This window comes from Furipterus horrens, unplaced genomic scaffold (assembly GCF_987537825.1).
Source record: "Furipterus horrens unplaced genomic scaffold, mFurHor1.1.pri manual_scaffold_12, whole genome shotgun sequence".
Classification (NCBI taxonomy): domain Eukaryota; kingdom Metazoa; phylum Chordata; class Mammalia; order Chiroptera; family Furipteridae; genus Furipterus; species Furipterus horrens.
The window spans coordinates 1132513-1151928 of record NW_028327182.1 but is presented as its reverse complement, the minus strand read 5'-3'; the positions used below and the strand labels follow the sequence as shown (position 1 = coordinate 1151928).

The following is a 19416-nucleotide window of genomic DNA, read 5'->3' as shown; positions in this document are numbered from 1 at the left end:
GAAATGGCCCCTCCTGGGGGTGTCATGGTGCTAGCCCCCCTCCGCCCCTCTTCTACTTGGGATGTCTGTTTTCTTTCTCCTGATGGTATGAGGGGCTTTGGAGCGGTGCCTGGTGAGCGTCACCTCTGATCTGGGCTTAGTCAGGCCTTCCCTGGGTTTCGTTATCTGCGCCCCTGGCCGCGGTGATTGGAACCAGCGGTCTCAGGCCTGGGCGGTCAGGGAGGGCAGGTCCTGGGGCTCGTTAGCTGGGGGTTCACTCCTCAGCCTCGCCTGCCGTTACGTGTCTCAGCTTCCTCGTTCCACGGGCCGGGGAGTTTTCTTCGTGTCCCACTAACCTGCCTCCAAAACCATGTATCTCAAAGAGATATTTAAAGTGCACTCGTGATTAGCGGACATTGCTTAGGAAAATTATTTTCTGAATTTAATCTGAATCATTTGTATCTCCCTCGTTTCTCCTAGTAATATTAAAACATGAATTCCATAGATTTCCTGGGTTTCTTGCCGGGCAAATCACATTCTTGGAAGGAAGCTGTGTCTGGGGTTGTTTATGAAATAGCGTGTCTTGAACAGGACCAAGATGGCAAAGCTGCTTGGAGGGGCCTCGGAAGGTGGGTCCCTCAGTTCCGTCCTTGGCGAGCCATCAGCCTGGCTGAGGAATGGGGTGGAAACTGAGTCTGTGATGTGCGAGGCGGGAAGGCTTAGATGCTGTTATGAGCACGACAGAAGGAACATGGGCAAGCCCACTGGGGGGCCCACGGGCGCCGACAAGACCAGGCCCGGGCGCGGCCGGCGTTTCAGGAGCGGAAGGCAGGAGGCAGAAGGAAGTCGGCTTTACGCGGAGCATTTAACTCTAGGGTCGTACTGTCTGAGAAGCGCCAAGTCTTCTAAGTTTTTTTACTGTGGTTTTATTCCAAGTTTCTCTATGGCAGGATGACATGTCCGTTCAAACCCAACTATGCAGCAAGCGTATATCATTATCATAAATAATTCTGAAAGGGACAATCAAGGTCTGGAAGCTGGGGACCTCCCTATAAACTCATCAGAAGATGACAGAGTGAGAAGTGAGATCCACTCTTTCCCCTGCCCTCTCGTGGCGCTCCGAGTGGGAGGAGCACATTCCGCGTTTCTTGGCAGAGGGCGGATTGCCTTGTTATCTGTTATGTGCTGGGAGAAAAGGTATGAACAGGTTCTTCAGTAGGGAAAAGAGGTGAAGAGAGTAGGTATTTTGAAGGCCTACTCAGTTTTAAAGACATATACGTAAGATTACATCAAAGGATATTTTTGTTATTTTGACATGTTTTTATTTTACCTATTTATTATTATAATAATACATGTGTATTTTATTTTATTTTAACTTTATTTTTCTATCATAGTTGTCTCGTTTTCCCCTTATTGCTACCCACCCCGCACCCTCCCCCTCCCACAGCCAATCCCCACCCTGTTGTCGGTGTCCATGGGTCGTGTATACCCGTTCCTTGTTATTTTACCCTATTTTTAAAGGGTAAAGAGCTTTTAAACATTTTTTAAAATGTTTAATAGTAAGACCAAAGAACACGCCACGTCAAAAAGCTTGCAGTGGTTAGCCAAACCATAAAGAGTAGCAGTTTTCTTCAAAAAAATGTGCAGCCCATTTTGAAGAAAATATGGTTATCATTAAATGTTACTTTTTATTTTCCTCCAATCGTCTGTCTGGTTCAAGTAATGAACTTTAAATTTTTGTTTGGTAAGTGTATTGCACATGTGCCAAAATTTGACATCTGCAGCTCTTAGTATATGCTCTGGTCAGAAAAACAAAGTGTCCTAATTAGGTGTGCTTCGGCGCCACGAGCAAACAATGAAGTCATTTTCCCTGCGCTTCCCAGGAACGGTGCGCGCCCGGGGCCGCAGTCCGCAGCGGCTGGCGTGTTGGAGCTGAGGGTCGGCGGGGAAGGTCTGCCAAGGGCAAGTCCCCTCGCCTTCTCCCCGGGGTGCCCTTCCCACTCTCCTGCGCGCTGTTTGCTGCACCCTCCGCTCAGGACAGCGGGCAGGCTTCGCGCTGCGCCCTGGCCCGCCAGGTTCCTGCAGCTTTGCGCTCGCCTTCGAGGACCGTCCCTTTTCCCCGAACACCGACATGAGAGCCCGTGATACGGGACGGGAGAAGCACGCATTCGGGGTCTGAAACAAGCTGGCAGGGGACGAGACACTGGCCGGCAGGGGAGGCGCGTGAGCCCGGAGCCGCGAGGTGGCCGGGTGTTCCGGGGTGCGCAGCGACGCTGGTGCCCGAGGGTGCCCGCACCTACGGGCAGGGGTGAGCGCCAGGCGGCTGCCGAGAACGGCCTGAGCCAATGCGCGCGCTAAGCCTATGCCCACGTGTGACGGGCAGTCAGACACGCCCGCCGGGCCATCGTGGGCCGGGGAGGTCGGGCCCGATGGACGACGTGGCAGAAGACGCCCAGGAGGCCGCGCAGGGGTGGGGAGCTCAGGGACGGAGCCCAGCCTCCGGCCCGCAAGCTTAGGGACGACGGGGAGCCGTGGTGAGACACGACTGCCCTTGGAATCTGGAAAGTTCCTGATAACGGAGCAGCCAGAGAGGGGCGATGAGAGGCTGAAGAGGCAGTAAGCAATCCAAATGAAAAATTATGGTAGAAAAAACATCATAGGAATAGTAATGGGCACAACGTTCTGGAAACAAAAGGTCGAATCCCTGTTTACCTCCAATATATGAATTTTTGGCAAAGGTTTAAAGGCAAATGAATAGACGAAGGCTAGTCTTTTCCAAAAATGGTGCTGGAATTACTGACTGTCCCTAGTGGGGGAAAACCTGTATCATAAACAAAAATTAATTGAAAATGAATCATACACTTCAATGTCAAACTTAAGTCTAATAAGACTTCTAAAAGAAAACAGATTAGAATATTTGTTGCCCTTTGATTAATAAAAGATTTCATAACTATGGCCCAAAATGCCCAATTCATAGAAGGAAACAATAGGATAAATGTGACTTTGGTACCTTGAAAATCACTGCTAAGAGAGTGAAAAGTCACATACCAGGAGAAAATACTGACCACTTCTGTCACTGATAAACAACCTGAATCCAAAATTTAAAAATGAACCCCGTTAAAAATTGGCAGAATATTTGAACAGATCCTTTCCCAGAGAAGACATACAAATGTCATACAAACACATGGAAATCATATACTAGGGAAATGCAGCTTACATGTCGTAATGAGACATCACTACCCACTTACTAGAATCGCTAAAATTAAAAAGATTGACCATGTCAAGTATTGGCAAGAGGAGTTGGAACGCTCATATACTTCTGCTGGAAATGCAAAACAGAACTCCTTTGTAATATGATTTGAGTTTCTGAAATTTTAATCACGTACCTGCCATCTCACGTCTACATATTAATTAATCCAAGGGCCAGGCCAGAGGACGAGGCCACGCGTGCTCTGTGGCTCACGACATATAACAATCGAGAACTTGCTGCTCCATCTAGCGCAGCGGTTCTCAACCTGTAGGTCACGACCTCTTTGGGGGTCGAACGACCCTTTCACAGGGGTCGCCTAAGATCATCGGAAAACACATATGTAATTACATATTATTTTTGTGATTAATCACTAGGCTTTAATTATGTTCAATTTGTAACCATGAAAATACATCCTGCGTATCAGATATTTACATTACGATTCATAACAGTAGCAAAATCACAGTTATGAAGTAGCAACGAAGATAATGTTATGGTTGGGGGTCCCCACCACACGAGGAACTGCATTAAAGGGCCGCGGCCTTAGGAAGGTCGAGAACCGCTGCTCTAGTGGCAGGAAGCCGAGCGGTGGCCGCCGGGAGCCCTGCGGTGGCGGCGGAAACCTCTCCAGAGCAACGTCTCCAGGTTAGTGCCATGGGCCCGGCGCACCAGCAGCAACCTAGGGGGCTTGTTTTAAAATACAGACTCAAGGTCGTTGTACTCGGACCTACTCTGTGCTGCTCCTGCAGAGGACGGTCCGTGAGAAAAAGAGCTGCAATCGGGCGGTGCGGAGCCAGCACAGGTGTGGACCGTCTGCCCCGGTCACGTCGGCACCTGCCGGCGGAGGGCGCGCGTGTGTTGGTTACCTGACTTAAGAGTACAGGGCGAGACCGGAGAGAAAGTTACGTGAACTCACCGAGCCTCACTCTTTTCATATAAAACTGGAGCTAATAAAAACTTTCCGAATTTGTAAAGGATTAAATATTCTGTGTAAAAGCACGTACTGCTCTGCCTCTTTAATGCGTAGAAAGTAGGATTGCTATTTATGTACATATATTTCAAATTCTTATTCTGTGGTTTTAAGTTAGTCTTCAGTTTTGTGTATTTTAATATTCTTTGTATTATTTTATTTATTTTATTAATAATCCTTCTTTAATTTAAAAATATACTTATACATGTCACTTCAAAGACCATACTTTACAGAAAGATGTGCTAGATTTTGTTTATTATTAGGAAGAAGGGAAGGGAGGGAGAGAGAGGGAGAGAAACATCAAGGTGTGGTTGCCTCTCACGCGCCCCCAACTGGGGACCTGGCCCGCCACCCAGGCCTGCGCCCCGCCTGGGAATCGAACCAGCGACCCTTTGGTTTGCAGGCCGGCGCTCAATGCACTGAGCCGCACCAGCCAGGGCTAGATGTTGTATGTGTACGAGCCCATACTGGTTTCTTTTTCCTTCCATGGTTAAAAAAAGTGTGTCTGTAAGTCAGAAGTCTTTAAAAGACTCTCAGTCTCATTTTCACTGGATTGCGATTTCCCAAGTCCAACTCTGTCTCATCATCAAATGAAAACCCTGCAGATGGCTGAACGAATACATGTATTTACCATTTGTCTATTCGGTTAACTGTAAGTTTCTAGGGGACCATGACCAGCGTGTTATGTGTTTGGATGGCCGCCAGCTCCGTTGATAACAGTTTAGTATTTTCTACCATTACCCCCATGTGCCCACCTCCCCTGAATTATTTTGCAATCAGGACACACCCCGTCCAGTGGAGATAAAAGTCCCGAGATTGTCCACAGCTGGGACAACACTTTGTTACCTGGGAGAGGCTCTAAATGCCAGTCATTGACCTCCCCACGGGCCCAGCCCGAAAATCCTTCTGGAAAGCAGGGCTCCCAGACGCGTGCCCACCAAGCAGTGCCATCGGAACTGTGTGTCCTGCTTCCTCACCCCGATTGCTCCTCAGACGAAGAACCAATATTTGCAGTTACCCAAAAAGGGTTCCAGGTCCTTCAGTGGCGCTTTAAGTTTTCTAAAAAGATTTTATCTATTTATTTTTAGAGAGAGGGGAAGGGAGGAAGAGAGGGAGAGACACATCGGTGTGTGGTTGCCTCTCGTGCGCCCCCAACTGGGAACCTGGCCCACAACCCAGGCTGTGCCCTGACTGGGAATCGAACCAGCGACCCTTTGGTTTGCAGGCCGGCGCTCAGTCCGCTGAGCCGCACCAGCCAGGGCCAGTGGTACTTTAGACTGAGCCTCTGATCCGAGCTGGCTAAGTATGGTCAGGATGGTCCCTTCCGTCTGGCCTTCCTCGGTTGTACACTCTTCCAGTGACTGACTTCCAACGCACGGCTTAATTTTATTACCCAATCACCTATCAGCTTCTTATCGGTATGAACTCTGTTTCTTAAATGCTCTTATGTCAACTAGCCCAGGCAAGGATCGCTCTTGTTGAGATCTGAGTAGCTCAATCTGATACCTTTATCGTTCTCAGCAAACAGCTCTCTTCCCCTTCTTTGCCATGCAGGGGACTCTGACTTTACTCCCGTCTCAGTGAAGAGCATCTCCGCGGCTCCCCCCGCGCCCAGCCCATCTCAGGCAGATGCACCGATGCGTCCGTGCTGGTGTGGGGCTGACTGAGACCACGGTGCGTGGCGGGCTGCTGGTGAGCTGCCCCTGCCCTCTGAAGACTGTAACTAACTCACCTTGGGTCTCCCCAGCTTAGTGCAGTTCTGGGCTTACAGTGGGTGCTCAGTTCCTGTTCAATGATTGACTTATGGTATAATGATTCTTTTTTAACACAGTCGTTTTAAAAACTCAAGAAACACTACATTCATTCAACTTCCTTTAATGAGTATTTGATATAAAAGAGGAATAAAGTCCTGGTCCCTTGTTCAATCCACGTATTAACCTAAACCTTGAGTTTTCTGAATTACCCAACGTCAAGTAATTCTCTTCATAACTGAAAAACGGCTTTATTGAAACGTTCGAGATAACAGTATGCATTGCAATAAGCGTATGACAAACATCTCAAGGGCACAGATGAGTCGTGGAAATAGCACAGTTTACCAGCACACCCACGCCGCGTTGGAAACGCGCAAACCCTCTGGTGTAAAAGTCTCGTTGGCTGGCTTCGTCCGGAGCGCCCTTGCCCACAACTTAGCTTCCTGGGGAGAAATGGCTGGTCGCATGCAGCTTGCCCGTCCACTAAGGAAACTCAGGGCTCCCCCTTCTGAATGGGGGTACAGTGCAGCGCTAGGAGGGCTGGACTGTAATGAAGCCTGGGAGAGGATTTTCGTTCGTTGGCCAGAACTTTTAATGCCAAACGCAAAAGCCTGAAATGCGTTCTAGTTCCCTCAGTCCCGCGCCCAGGAGGCTAACCCCGCCGCTGCCCTCGGGTCTCCCGTTCCAACAGAAATCGAGTTTGCATTCAGCGGGGGTCAGGGATTGCTCCTCCGTGGTGCTGGTTCATTTCCTGAAGTCAGGGTGGCTCTCGGGGTCTTCCTGTAAGGTCGGCGGGAGGTTGTCAGACGGCTCATCTGGTCTGGGTTTTCACTGAGCACGGCCTTCCCTCGATCTCCTTCTAGACCCTGATGAGGAAGAAGGGAGAACATTCTATTGCAAGGGCAATGCATCTTTAGAGTTTAAAATGTGATATTCTACGCATAACTGTATCTACAAAAGACCGTATTTCTTATTGCAATGAACTTCAGATTATACTTTCTTAATAATGTCCTGCATTTATGGTGATGACATAAAGGCTATCCTTTGTTTACAGGTGCATGAAAATGATCATTTAAAGTAATCACTTCATTTTAGTTCTTTAGAAAACTTAAATAAATAGGGATATTTAGAAGAAATTCCTGATAAATTCTTTATTAAAAATTCATTATTTCATTTCAAATGTCTGTATTGGATTAGCTTAAAGTCAGCTATGCCCAAAATGCACTTTGAAGACTTGCAACTTCTTTAGACTGTTAGTATGTAATTATTTAAAAAATTCTAAATTTGTAACTTATTCTCAGTTCCCCAAGGGGAGTCTTTGATTTTTGAATGTATCAGAATGTAAGGTAGCCTAATTAGAAGTTTAGAAAATGCACACAAACATAGTGATGAAGAATACTATAGCGCATGGGTGGTAGGTACTTATATATTATGTACACCTTGTATCATAATTTTGCACATCACTACCTTAACCATTTCCTGTATGTGTACAGTGTGCGTGCTTCCAACTGTGGACCCAATAGTGACAGCTGCCAGCGTACATTTACCTTGAACTCTTTTGTTGGCTTGGACCTTCTTCACAGGTGTGTCTGGAATTAAACAGTTGCAGTTAGAGAAACTGTGACATTATGGCCCACATCAAATAGGAGGCCACGGTTAAGCAGAAAAGCATAAAGTTTTAAGTAAACAGCACTTAAATGTGTCGATCTGCTTTTGGACTAGTGAATTTCACACGCAGGAGACTTCTGCGTTGGGGACAGACGACCCAGAAACTTGTTTCCACGTATCCCCATGAAGGTTCGCTGTGTGCAAAGTGTCGTATGTCCCTGCGGCGTTGGAGCCGAGATCATGCTCCATGTTCGCACGGAGCAAATCACGGACCTGATTTTTTGACCCTTTTGTGGAAAGCATGCCTGTTTGATGAAGGGATGTTTCACATTATATAAGGTTTAGCAGAAGTATCTTCCCAGAGATACTTCCCACTCATTCCTATTTGTGATGTCATCAGACCTCTGTCTCCGTGATTATCCTTGTAAATTAATTCATGATTTCCTCATAGTACCCAAGGGCAGCGCGCTAGCATGGGCCTAATAACTCCAGAAACATAATAATAAGCAAGTCAGGAAATGTGTGCCAACATATCCCCAGGTCTCATTCCAGTCCTACAAGACCATTAAAAAATTAACTAGGTAAAATAATAAAAACTTGCATTTTTAAGAATTTCAAGTATCTAACAGAGCAGTTGGGGCCATTAAAGTTGCCTGACGTGCTCAAGTTCCGTTGTTTCTCTTTTATTCACCAATAAACTCTACTTGGGAGGCCTGAGGTCTCATTTCCACTCTGCTGGGGGCATTGGAGAGGAAAGAGGTTCCTACAGCTTCTTCATCTTTCGTTTGCCTTATTTTTCTCCGAAGTTCAACTTCTTGCTTTTTATAAATCATCTATTTTAGATAATTAAGTCAAAATTCTTCTATTATGTATATGTTTTTTCAAGTCTCTGCTATTCCATGAAACATGCAAAATGTGTCAGCTCAGTTATTTGCAAGATTTTACTTTTTTATGTGACCATTACTTTGGAAATTTAAAGTAGGGTGTAAAATATTACTGTATCGATCAGGTTAGTATTAACTGATAATAGTTAACATTATTGGGAGCTTCTATGTGCTGAGCTTATTCCAAACACTTCCGTATATTAACTCATCTAGATGTAAGTAGCATTGCTATCTCCAACTTTCGGAAGAAGGAACCAAGGCCAAAAAGGACCAGCTTACTTCCGTTAGTTTGAGTTGGAGGCCAGACTGGGAGTCAGACCGACAAGCTGACCCCTGTTCTCTAAAGAGGCCATAAATCATTACGAGTTATCCAGGCAGATCTGTCAGAACCTCTATGACTTTCTTTGGGACCCTTCTTCATAGTTTGATATTCTTCCTTAATTACTTGAGTAGTTTGGTAAATGCAGATCTTCCTAAGATAAGAATGAAAAGCTTGAGGCATTTTGGGAGGACATTTGTTAGTTGAGGGCTCTGAAGTATTTTAGTGACAAGTTACAATATTAGTACCAGAAGCACCTCTTAGTCATGACTTCACTGATGGAGGAAGGCTCTCAGCTCCTCAAAATATACTGGATGTCCCACAGTGTGGGCTGTTCAGATAGAAAAGGCCAAGCTTAGAGACGAAAACCATAGTTGGGATAGACATCGATTGTCGATACTGTCCGAGAGAAAAGAAGTCCATCTCGCATGATGTGATTTTTGTTCTCATCAGCTTTGTAAATGAGTGTCTTTAAGGTCTAGGCGAGAAGACGCAGGGCTCAGGCAGGAGCAGTGAGTTTACGGGATGGAAGACATGCTCACGTGTCCAGTCCGTGGCTGGGCACCGGCAGCCACAGGGATTATCCTGTGAGGAAGAAAGCCCTTGGCAACATTTTGATGAAAAGTCGCGGTGGACACAGTGAAAAGTGATGGCTCAGAGGCAGGCAGAGGAACTGTGCGCTGGGGACGGGAGGAGACGCCCCTGCGGCAAGCGGCAACGCAAGCTTGGGAAGACTCCATTCACTAAAAATGGAGTGTCGTAGCCTTAACCTGTAGCAGGCCTGTCGTCTTCTCTCGGCCGAAGCGACTCCTAAGAACTTAAGTCATCATTTCTCACGGACTTGGTAACAGGAGTTTCTTAAGGGGAAGAAAACACACTTACCTGAAGTTTAAGCTTAAATAAATTAAAGCCACACATACACACAGGCGTAGCTACTAATCGAGGCATTCTCTAAAAGCACGGCTGTTCTACGAAGCTGCTTAGGGTGGCAAGGACTGAAAAAAAGAATTCAATTTCATCTTCATACCGTCTTTGCCTCTTCCCTCAAATTTCTAGTTCTTCACAGATTAGCAAGCATTTGGAGGCGGATGAGTGAATTCTGTACTAGATCTTAAGGAAGGAAACCTTGGGTTCCATTCAAGCTTTGGCTGAGTCACGGACTCCTGGCCGTGCGAAAGGCAGTCTGGTGTATTTCAGGCACATATCTTTCTGTTCAGGGGAAATTCAATCATTGGTTGAATAAAAATTATTTATTGTTACTACTGCTGAACAGTTTTAGCACTCTACAAGAGATTTTCTCTGTGTTAAAATAAGGAATAAAGAAACAATGACTATACATGGTCCCAAGATAATAACTTATATTTTCTTGGACAGAATGATACAATTTTTAAAATTTTAAGTAGAAAAACCATCTGGACCATACTTTGGATAAATACCAAACTTCAGTTGTGTTTTCTCAATTCACAGTATATTAAAGAAGAATATTTAATTCTATGTAATTTAAATATTTGTTTCTCTAAAACAACTTGTCATCTAAATAATTTTGTCATTAATAAAACAACTAGAAATTCATATGTTCAGATAAAAATTATTCAAATTATATTTATAACATTCACTGTTTCTTCAAATAATTACCATTTAGTTTGAATATGATTTTGAATTCTTTTTTTTCTTTTGCCTTTAAAAGTAGGTCCTTTTAATGCCATAGACAAAGACCATTCCAGAGAACATTCCCTATTTTAAAGATTAAGATTAACTTCAAATGCAAAATAATTTACGTTTCCACGTATAGATTATCACTCCAACTGTTAGAAGAAACAAATACCCATTCCTAAGAATGTAGTTTTAGAAAAGAAAATTAATAAATGCACCATATTTTCTACATCTATGAGCTTAAAGAGTCCATAAACATGCCTTTTATTATTGTTGTGGGGGCAGTGAATACATTTTTTAAAATATAAAAAGTATGTCAATTTGGGTTCATTTAAATAACTACCAGCTTAAAAAGTCGTCCCCTTTCACATTCTTAAAATATCCTTACAATTACGTGTATCAAAGCAAAAAATATTCAGTGCCCCCCAAGCGTTATACCATACTTTTTAAAGACTGTTTAAACTAGTAATCTTTCTTTGTAAACGTTAATGAAACACCACCAACCAAAGCTGTCTGTGGAGACAACACATGACGCCGACTTAAGAAAAAGCCATGGACGCTCAGTCTTTAAAAAGCTGAAGAACTCGGTCACCAGATGGGTTAACGGGTTAGTTAGTTCCCTTTTACTGACCTCCCTGAAGCAGTCTTTTAATGTCTTCGTCTTCAAACAAGTGACCATCACCACCTTCAATGAATTTGGTGACTTTGGTGACCTCTGAGAGGATACATGTTTACAGCAGAAATTGGTTTATGTCACAAAAGACAGGAGACGTGATGGGATACATAGCACATCTGCCCAGCAAGGAAAAGTTCCAGACCAACGCCTGGTTCTTTCTCAGCTTATAGTGCTTTTTAACAAATCCTCAGCTGAGGATATGTGTGTTGATTTTAGAGGGAAAGGAAGCAGTGGGGAAGGGAAAGAGGGAGAGGAAGAGCGAGCAAGAGAGAAACATGGATTGGGGGCCTCTCATTCGTGCCCCGACCGGGGACCAAACCCGCAACCTTTCGGTGCACAGGATGACGCTCCACCCAGCGGAGCCACCCGGCCAGGGCTAGTGCTGCTTTCTGATAAACCGATTTTCTTATAAAGCTGCTGAACAATATATAACAAACCTATAGCATAACCATCAATATGACGGTCATTTAAGTTCCATTCTATATGTTTGGATGTTTTCCTCATGTTGGTGTGGAACTTAAACAAAGAGATGACCTAGAATAGAAAGCGTGTATGAGGCCTCCAAGGCCCTTTAGACCTTGAAACAGAGCTTAGGGAAAGTCACGTTCTTATTTTTTTAGGATGCTGACCTTCTTGCAACAATTTCTTCAGCGTTTCCTCTGTTTCTCCCCCAGCAGCGGAAATCCTGGTGTATTTTATTTCAGGACCTAAAGGAAAGACCATTAAAAAAGGCCTAAAACAGGGGTCAGCAAACTTCCTCTGTAAAGAGCCAGACAGTGAGCCTTTTAGGGGATATGGCAGGTGTTACAGCCATCAGCTTTGTCACTGTGGAGTGAGAACATTATACAGCTGAGTGGACGCTCTGCCTGCCAATAAAACTTTATTACCTAAGCAAGTGACGTGGGTCATAGCTGCTCATTGCTCATTTAAACAAATATTTATAGAATAGCTGTATTCAGGATTTTAGGCTAATTTATTGGGGGGGGGGCGACTATATACAAAGGTTTACTGGAATTATTGATTAATTGTTTTGTATAAACGTGCATATATTTTGGAATATAGATCTGGAGCCCTAAAGATTAGTGGAAAACCAAAGGAAGGAATGGGTTTGATCCTAGGATATAATAGTGTATTATATGTGTATGATACACACAATGAAACAAATGCCTATAGATTTGTCTATAAATTTCCAGCTCAGAGAAGAAACATGGATTACATCATTAGGGTAACATTATATCTGAGAGAAAAGAAGGAAAGTTCCTTCAACGACCACCACCGTCTGATTTTAGAACCCAGGCGTGGCTGCGTGTTTGGGATCAAAGGTCACCTGTAATGATCCGCTCTTCCCGCGTCTCCTTTTCAGTTATTTCCACGGGCACGCCATCGATGATTTTGGTGTATCTTTTAATAATTGGCTCTGAAAGTGGGGGAAGAAAAATGCATTTCATTTATCCCCAATGGTGTCTAAACTGCCACAGCTAGACATTTTAACAAGAAAATGTATTTCTCAGAACAACAGCATTTAGAGTTTAATTGTAATCATTTGGGGGACACATCTCAGATCAATTCAGATCATCAGAGATCTAGATGCTAGTCATTGCGCCCTGAATCGTGGGTCAAGGCCGGGGCCAGCTGACAAGCTAACTCTAGGGCATGTTTGTGTCCCAACCGGGGGCTGAGTATCTAGTGAGAATCCGGGGAGCTCTGCAGGGTTAGAGTAGAACCCTGCGAGGATCCTACCAGTGGCTTACTTGCTGGTCTAACACAATGGCCATTTTTTCTTCTACATCTAACATATCCTTTTGTTGACATTATTGTTACCATTATATTTCATAATCATCACTGCATATGAGGAAATAATGACATTTTTGCTGGACCTGGTGACTTAATAGTTCATTCCAATCAGATCCATTAAAGGGAAACTACATTTTATTTGACAGGTCAATAAGACCCCATAACTGAGAAAAGTACCCCCACAGTTTCTATGAAACAAAAGATGAGGGAAAGCATCAGATGCTGAATATATCTAAACCAGCACTATTTTAAAACAATCACAGGAATCCCAACCGGGCACCAGGAAACCGCATGACGCACCTCCGTGGATGACTTTGGTCACCGTCTCACCTTCCGTGATCAGCCTAAATTCGGGCTCCCCTTCAAGGGTCCCCTGGGCTACTGTAGGTCCTGAGACATTTTTGTGGGGGACAAAGGATCGTGTTAAGGCGCTCCGTTACATTTACCGGAACAGGGAACCCATTTCCACGTTTGATGGTACTCAGACATGAGAGTGGTTTGGGGTTTTACGGATTCAGTTGCAAACATTTCCCATTTTCTGCAGATCAGGGGGCATTTATGAGAAAACAATGACTCAGTCCGCTGGCGTCTCACTTAAATGACGTTCTTCCGCACTGGCGTTTGCATGGATGCGTAAATCCACCCACTCATTCACAGCTGCTAAGTATGATTGCACAAGGCATGAGTAGCTCTACTTTGAGCATCATACACTATGTACAGATTCAAGCTGCTCTAATGATAGCTGGGGTACAGCTCATGTCCCCATGCTGAGATTGTCTATTACTTCTTCCTGATTAAAATTATAATTTCATTTTAGTTACTCAGTATCTTACACTTTTTAATTTAATGGGCATAAGATTGAACATTTAAAAATCCCAGCTTTATGCCTCGTTTTAAGATACTGAATTTCAGGTTTTATGGGAAAATGAATTTGAGCACTTACCTTCTATAAGCAAATGATGCAGACAATTGACTAAGTAATAGACAGTCCTTCAAATGCAAACATTTGATGTGTTGCATTTGACTTGCAAAATGATTTTGCTCCCATAGAAAATCATTTTGAATGTTAGAAAGCTGATTATCACATTAGTTAATCAGGACTATTTCGTAGAGGAAAAGGAAAATCAAGTTCAGTACATTTAACTCATATTGCAACGCCCTGCAACGTGGCAGTCAGCTCTGCTCACCTCGGAGAGGGTGTCTTTGCCCGCTCAGAACAGTCTGTTACCCAGGGCTAAATAGTCCAGAACAATTTAGAATAATGAAAACAAAAATAGAGTTCTTTCAAACAATAAATATTTCACGCCATGTTTGACCTCCAGGGCTGGGGATACCGAGTATAAAAGTGTAAGGCCAGGTTTTTAAGAAGCTGATATTTCGAAAGGAAAGTCTACTTACAAAGTGTAAGCGCAGGAAATTACCCCAAATCAACATTTCTTTAAAAGAACCTAAACTGATATTTCAGAACTATCCTCCTTAGTTAAGCTCTAGGAAGGTGAGGTCTTTTATCAAAAAAAAAAAGTATTTCCCTACTGACTGCCAGCATCTGGGAGAGTAACCAGCACCAGAAATGCTCAGTAAGCACGTGCTGAATTGAATGTCAGTTGATTTATTCTTCATTCAAAAATTCGGTGAAATATTATTTTTTTAAACCAGAAACATCTCACAATTGCGCCTTGCCGTCTAATTTAGTGAGAAGTCGGGCATCGTCAATAAATCTGCAAAAATGAAAACACCAGTGACATCTGAGAGCCGGACAATTGCCAACGGCTGCCGGATAAGTGTCGGTCAGGTCACCAGAGGAAGAAGTTTAGACATAGAAAGAAAACAGTTCTTGAGGTCTGACTCTCCGTGATAATTAAAGCAGATGAAACAAAAGCAGTGTCACGGATGCTGGCCTCGGCTGCCCCAGACAGTAAAGGCAGAGAGAAAAGGGAGGGTTTAATGAGTAATCAGGAGAGATGTTCCGCCCATTTTCCAGATGTAGTCTGTAAGAGCACGTATGTTCTCATATATGTAATTTCAGGGCTGGAATTAGGGTCGCTAACGTTGGACTCCCCGCACCGGCTCTTTGTTCCCGCTTCTGTTTCTGGGTGCCTGACTTCACACTACATCACGCGTGGTGGTCATGCTAAAAGCTTTCGCCCAGGGGCCGCTTCTGCGCTCTGTGAAGCTGGCGGGGAAGAACGCCCGCACTTTTGGGAAGAGCGTCGTGTAGCAGCACCAGAGAGACCCCCGTGGGGGCGGGGAAAGAGCTGCAGAAGCAGCGGCCTCTCTGAAAGAGCCCGGCTGCAGCGGGGGCCGTCGGGACCCCCGCTTCCTCGGGGCAGAGCAAGCAAATGTACTGAACGCCTCGGCGGCACCTGCTGCTCGGCCGGCGGCGTCGCCCTCTCCCGCAGCAGAAGCGTGCCATCGGGCGGGGTTTAGCGTGTTAGTGGCACTAGGAAGGTAGATACATTCGCAGCCATCAGTCTGTTATACGAACTGTTTCCCGACAAAAGGAACCGTGGGTAACATGGACTTTTACCTTCAGTTTTGATAATAGGCTGAAGACTGCCTTCAATCACCTTAATTTTTGGTTCCACAACTTTGGTTATAATTTTAGTTGCTGAAAGTATAGAAAGTGGAACATAAATGATGTTTACAGAAAAAAAATTCCGAACTGAACGGTCCTTTTTGGGTCCTTGCTGAGAACTGCGTGTCAGATGCGGTGACATGTAATATGTTCAGGCAGCAGATACAGGCAAGGCTCATGGTACATCAGCCAGTCGTGTCCCCTCCTGTCCACGTGGGGAATCTGAGGCCCAGTGACTGGGGTTTGCTCCAGTGAAGTACAGACTCACTGAGTGAGGAATGCTGCCTAGAGACCTATCGCTCTGAACTGTCCTCTAAAGCTCTTTCCTGGCTTTTGTGCGTCTTGAAAATATCCGCTGCATAGCAACAGAAGACAAATGAACACGGTTAATCTCACGCGATTCATAATGTCTGAAATTGCATTGTTGAATTCTTTCTCAATGAGAAAAAATTAAAAGAAGAAGACAAAATAGTTTTCATGCATTTTATAACCGTCATCTAGACAGGAAAATATGAAAAATAGTTCAGTGGACTGAAAAGTAAAAAGGAAAAAATCTCAGCCAGCCAGATGTGAGCGCTATGCAACAAACATAATATGATTGACACTTAAGTTACAGTTTGTCTTTAATTTGTAGCCTTATCATCATGTTTTTTAAAAAAGTTAAAGGCATGGGTTTTGCATGTATGTCACGCACCCGCCTAAGATGGCGGTCGGCTGTCTGCTCGGCTTTTGCTTGTACACACTGAATGGCAACGGGGCCATAGAAGCAGAGCTCCTGGCTCCTCGTCACGTCTAAGGAGAGGCCGTTAAAAATGGCTGCAGGAGAGAGCAGGCTGCACTACAGCTGCCTGTGCCATCGTGACCGGTGGCGGGGACCCTTTAGAGGTGACAGGTTAGCACAGTTGGGGTTTCTGTCACAGGCTCACCTCAGGTTTCCAAGATGTTTCGTTGTATCGGCTTTGGCATTAACACGGGTTCTAGGCCTTAATGGTGACCGTGTTTCAGTGACATCAGATTTTCTCTCTTGAAATCTCCAGTGAAAGAGCCCTAAAGTGTGTCAGTCTGCGGCCAGCGATGGACCTCGCGGGTGGTCTTACCACAGAGAAACCTTTCCATGAAGGCCCAATCCACTGGTGCTATCAAAATGGGTTAATTACTTTTCTCTTAAATTTTTACTTTGTGTTAAGGAATTTGAAGTTTAGGGTGTTTATTAGTTTTGTTTCAATTCTGCTCTTCTGAAGACTTAAATAGTTTTGACAGGTCACAAGCGAAGGATTCAACAGCGATATTTTTCCTCCGCACCGCAGATGGTACACATGTGACAATACTGCTAAAGAGCATGCCGCCCAATTTTTTTAATGTATGGTATTTGGGGGACAAGAATAGTACGTAGCAAGGAAATTAAAGAAATTGTATAGACCAGTCAATAAAGAAACATAAAAATGAAATCTTTGGTCTCACGAGCCTCTGCCTCTATCTGAAGTGGGCTTCTGACCACAGCGCACACGCCCAGGGCGGAGTTAAAGGACACTCGGCATCACCAAGGAAACCTCAGGCGTGTCTCAGAGCCCTGACCAGGAAGGGGACGTTCCCTAGACGTGCGTGATGTCATAAAGCGCACTGTTCTCTGCGAGCGAGGACCCCATTTCAGCAGAGGAAAATGAAGGGATCCCAGGCGTTGGCTTTTTGTAAGCAAAATGTGGCACGGACGTGTATGGCAGGGGAGGGAAAGGACGGAAACGGAGGACAGAGAGGTGGACATCCTCCGTGGGGACGATGACGTTACATGTGTGGTGGACAGAGCCCATGAGGGTGCTTGTTTCTCACGCTGTGTAAGAACGCTGCGTGCTTCCTCACTGAACCCTGCACTGTGGGGGGTCGCAGCTACGCCAACCACGTCTTTAAGACGAGGCCGAGCCGGCCTTGCTACGGGGTTTGCGTAAGAGCAGCAGCATTTCGTTCTGCTCCTTGTATTGTCTTCACTTCTTTTCCACGTCTAGTGTGGATCTTAAGGAAGATTTCCTTAATCAAATAACAGATGCCCGTGGTATAAAGTAAATAAGTTTTCTAGCCAGGGTAAATGGGGGATTGCCCTCGTGCTTTGGCTACTGTTACACTTTGAGCATTTCATTGTAGAGTCAAAACAGAGTGAAAAGAATTTCTGCTTGGAAAGCTACAAGAAAGAAAGAAAAACCACACAGGAAGGAAAGTCACGTTGAAAAGAAGGGCCCCAGTTGTGCTCGGGAGAATGACACACCTTTGCCGTCGGTGAGTCGTGGAGGGCTCTTTTGGATGACCTGGCAGGGTCTTTACTCCCCTGCCCAGTTTTGGACGGAGGGTTTTTAACCACCAGCTCATACACAGTAGGGTCCTGTGGGCCACTGTGTCCCTCCTGTCCCTAGAGGCTGCAGGGCTGGAGGGTGGGACAGGCGAGAAATCCTTCGGCAGTGTTACTTCCGTGTCCCCCAAGTCTCCGTTTTCGGCTAGCCCTGGGGTGCCTCTGAGTTGTCCCTTCCCTTTGTATGTTCGTAGGCCCTTCTTCCACTGCTTCGCCGGGCTGGCTATTACATGTCACTGCCGCTCTTCTAGCCTGTCCCTCCGGCTTTGGGGTGAGTGGGCATTGCAGTGGGGCTGGCGGTACGGCTGAGGCCGGGGGTCTCATTTTGACCTCAGCCTTGTTTCAAGCGGGATTAACTTTGCCATGGATTGGAATCCTACATGCCAGATTATCAAGAGTCTCCGTTTGTAAATGCAAAAAATTACCACTATTGTTATTATTTAAGTTTGCCGCTTCCATGCGGCAACTACGCACTCATGGGGTACTTACTGTAGACGGTCACGGGGATTTCTTTGAAGGTGCTGCCGCGAACAAACTGAAAACACACGTCTAGACTTAGTAACAGGAAATGCGGCAGGTGTAGTAACAAAACCACGGCCCCACTTTCATTCCTACTCAGGTAAACAAAGCAAAGCTACCGTTACACTTAACAGCAATGGAGGGTTCATGGAAGTCATCTTCCGATTCCCTGCTATGCGTCAGAGGGCCTAAACGTTGTTGGATTTGTTATTCAGTCTCAAAAGTTACCGAATAAGTTACCCAAAGCTGACTAGATTTACAGAGTAATACCTCACATGTTTTCTGACACTTTGACCCTATCATAATAAGGAAGCAAAATATTCCTTTGCCTTTATCTATTGTGACTAGTGACAACGTTTTATAAATAAATACTTTATCCTTTTTTTATACTTAGTAGCGAAGACATTTAAGGATAGAAAAATTATATAATTTTTATATCCATGTCTTATCTGCCCCATTGGACTGTAAATGTTTTGAAAAACAGCCGTATCTGATTCAACTTAATATTTCATGTAACATTTAATACACTTCTTGGCCCCAAGGAGTTTTAGTAGATGTTTGTGGAGTAAAATGATAAAGAATTTATGTCATTCTTTACGGATGCTGCATAATCAACAGAGAGCAATCCAGTCCTGGTGTCCATCTGCACATGAATGCATACAATTCTAGTCTCCTATGTTCAACACATTATAAACAAATCCAGTAATAGTTCATACCTTAATCTGGATGTACTTGATCAGTTTATTAAGTATTTCCAGCAGCTGATCATTCCCAATAGGTATGTCTATGAAAAGGAACATAAAATAAATGTTGGCAAGAATGTGTGAAATAAACATCTAGGTTTCTATAAGTAAAAAAAAGATGTAATCTATTAATGCATTCAGCAATTACCAACCTGCTGGATAGAGGAGTTTATCCACAACATGAATGACTCCGTTGGTTGTCATGATGTCCGATTCCTTTGATTTCACTTCATTCACCAGAAGTGTGTCATTTACCTGTCAAAACAGGGGACCGTGCTGATGCGAGAACCAATGAAAAGCGAGCACCACAATAAGCCAGTGATGAACGAACACCATCGTAAACTCTTGCCCGAGAACTCA

General features: G+C 44.6%; 1 protein-coding gene across 4 annotated transcripts in view; it reads right to left on the bottom strand.

Annotated features, from left to right (window-relative positions):
• Positions 1-6055: 6055 nt before the first annotated feature.
• The window catches only part of POSTN (periostin), a 28466-nt gene continuing 15105 nt past the window's right edge, over positions 6056-19416 (bottom strand). Inside the window, exons 14-23 of one of the 4 annotated variants that reach the window (XM_090258041.1) lie at positions 19209-19311; positions 19030-19097; positions 18284-18329; positions 15409-15489; positions 13182-13271; positions 12415-12504; positions 11717-11794; positions 11043-11126; positions 7495-7536; positions 6056-6813 (exon numbers count right to left, since the gene is read on the bottom strand). In XM_090258041.1, the coding sequence (XP_090114167.1) occupies positions 6776-6813; positions 7495-7536; positions 11043-11126; positions 11717-11794; positions 12415-12504; positions 13182-13271; positions 15409-15489; positions 18284-18329; positions 19030-19097; positions 19209-19311 (720 nt within the window). In that variant the 3' untranslated portion in view covers positions 6056-6775. The remainder of the gene's footprint in view (positions 6814-7494; positions 7537-11042; positions 11127-11716; positions 11795-12414; positions 12505-13181; positions 13272-15408; positions 15490-18283; positions 18330-19029; positions 19098-19208; positions 19312-19416) is intronic. The other 3 variants (XM_090258043.1, XM_090258042.1, XM_090258044.1) reach the window with 3 other exon arrangements.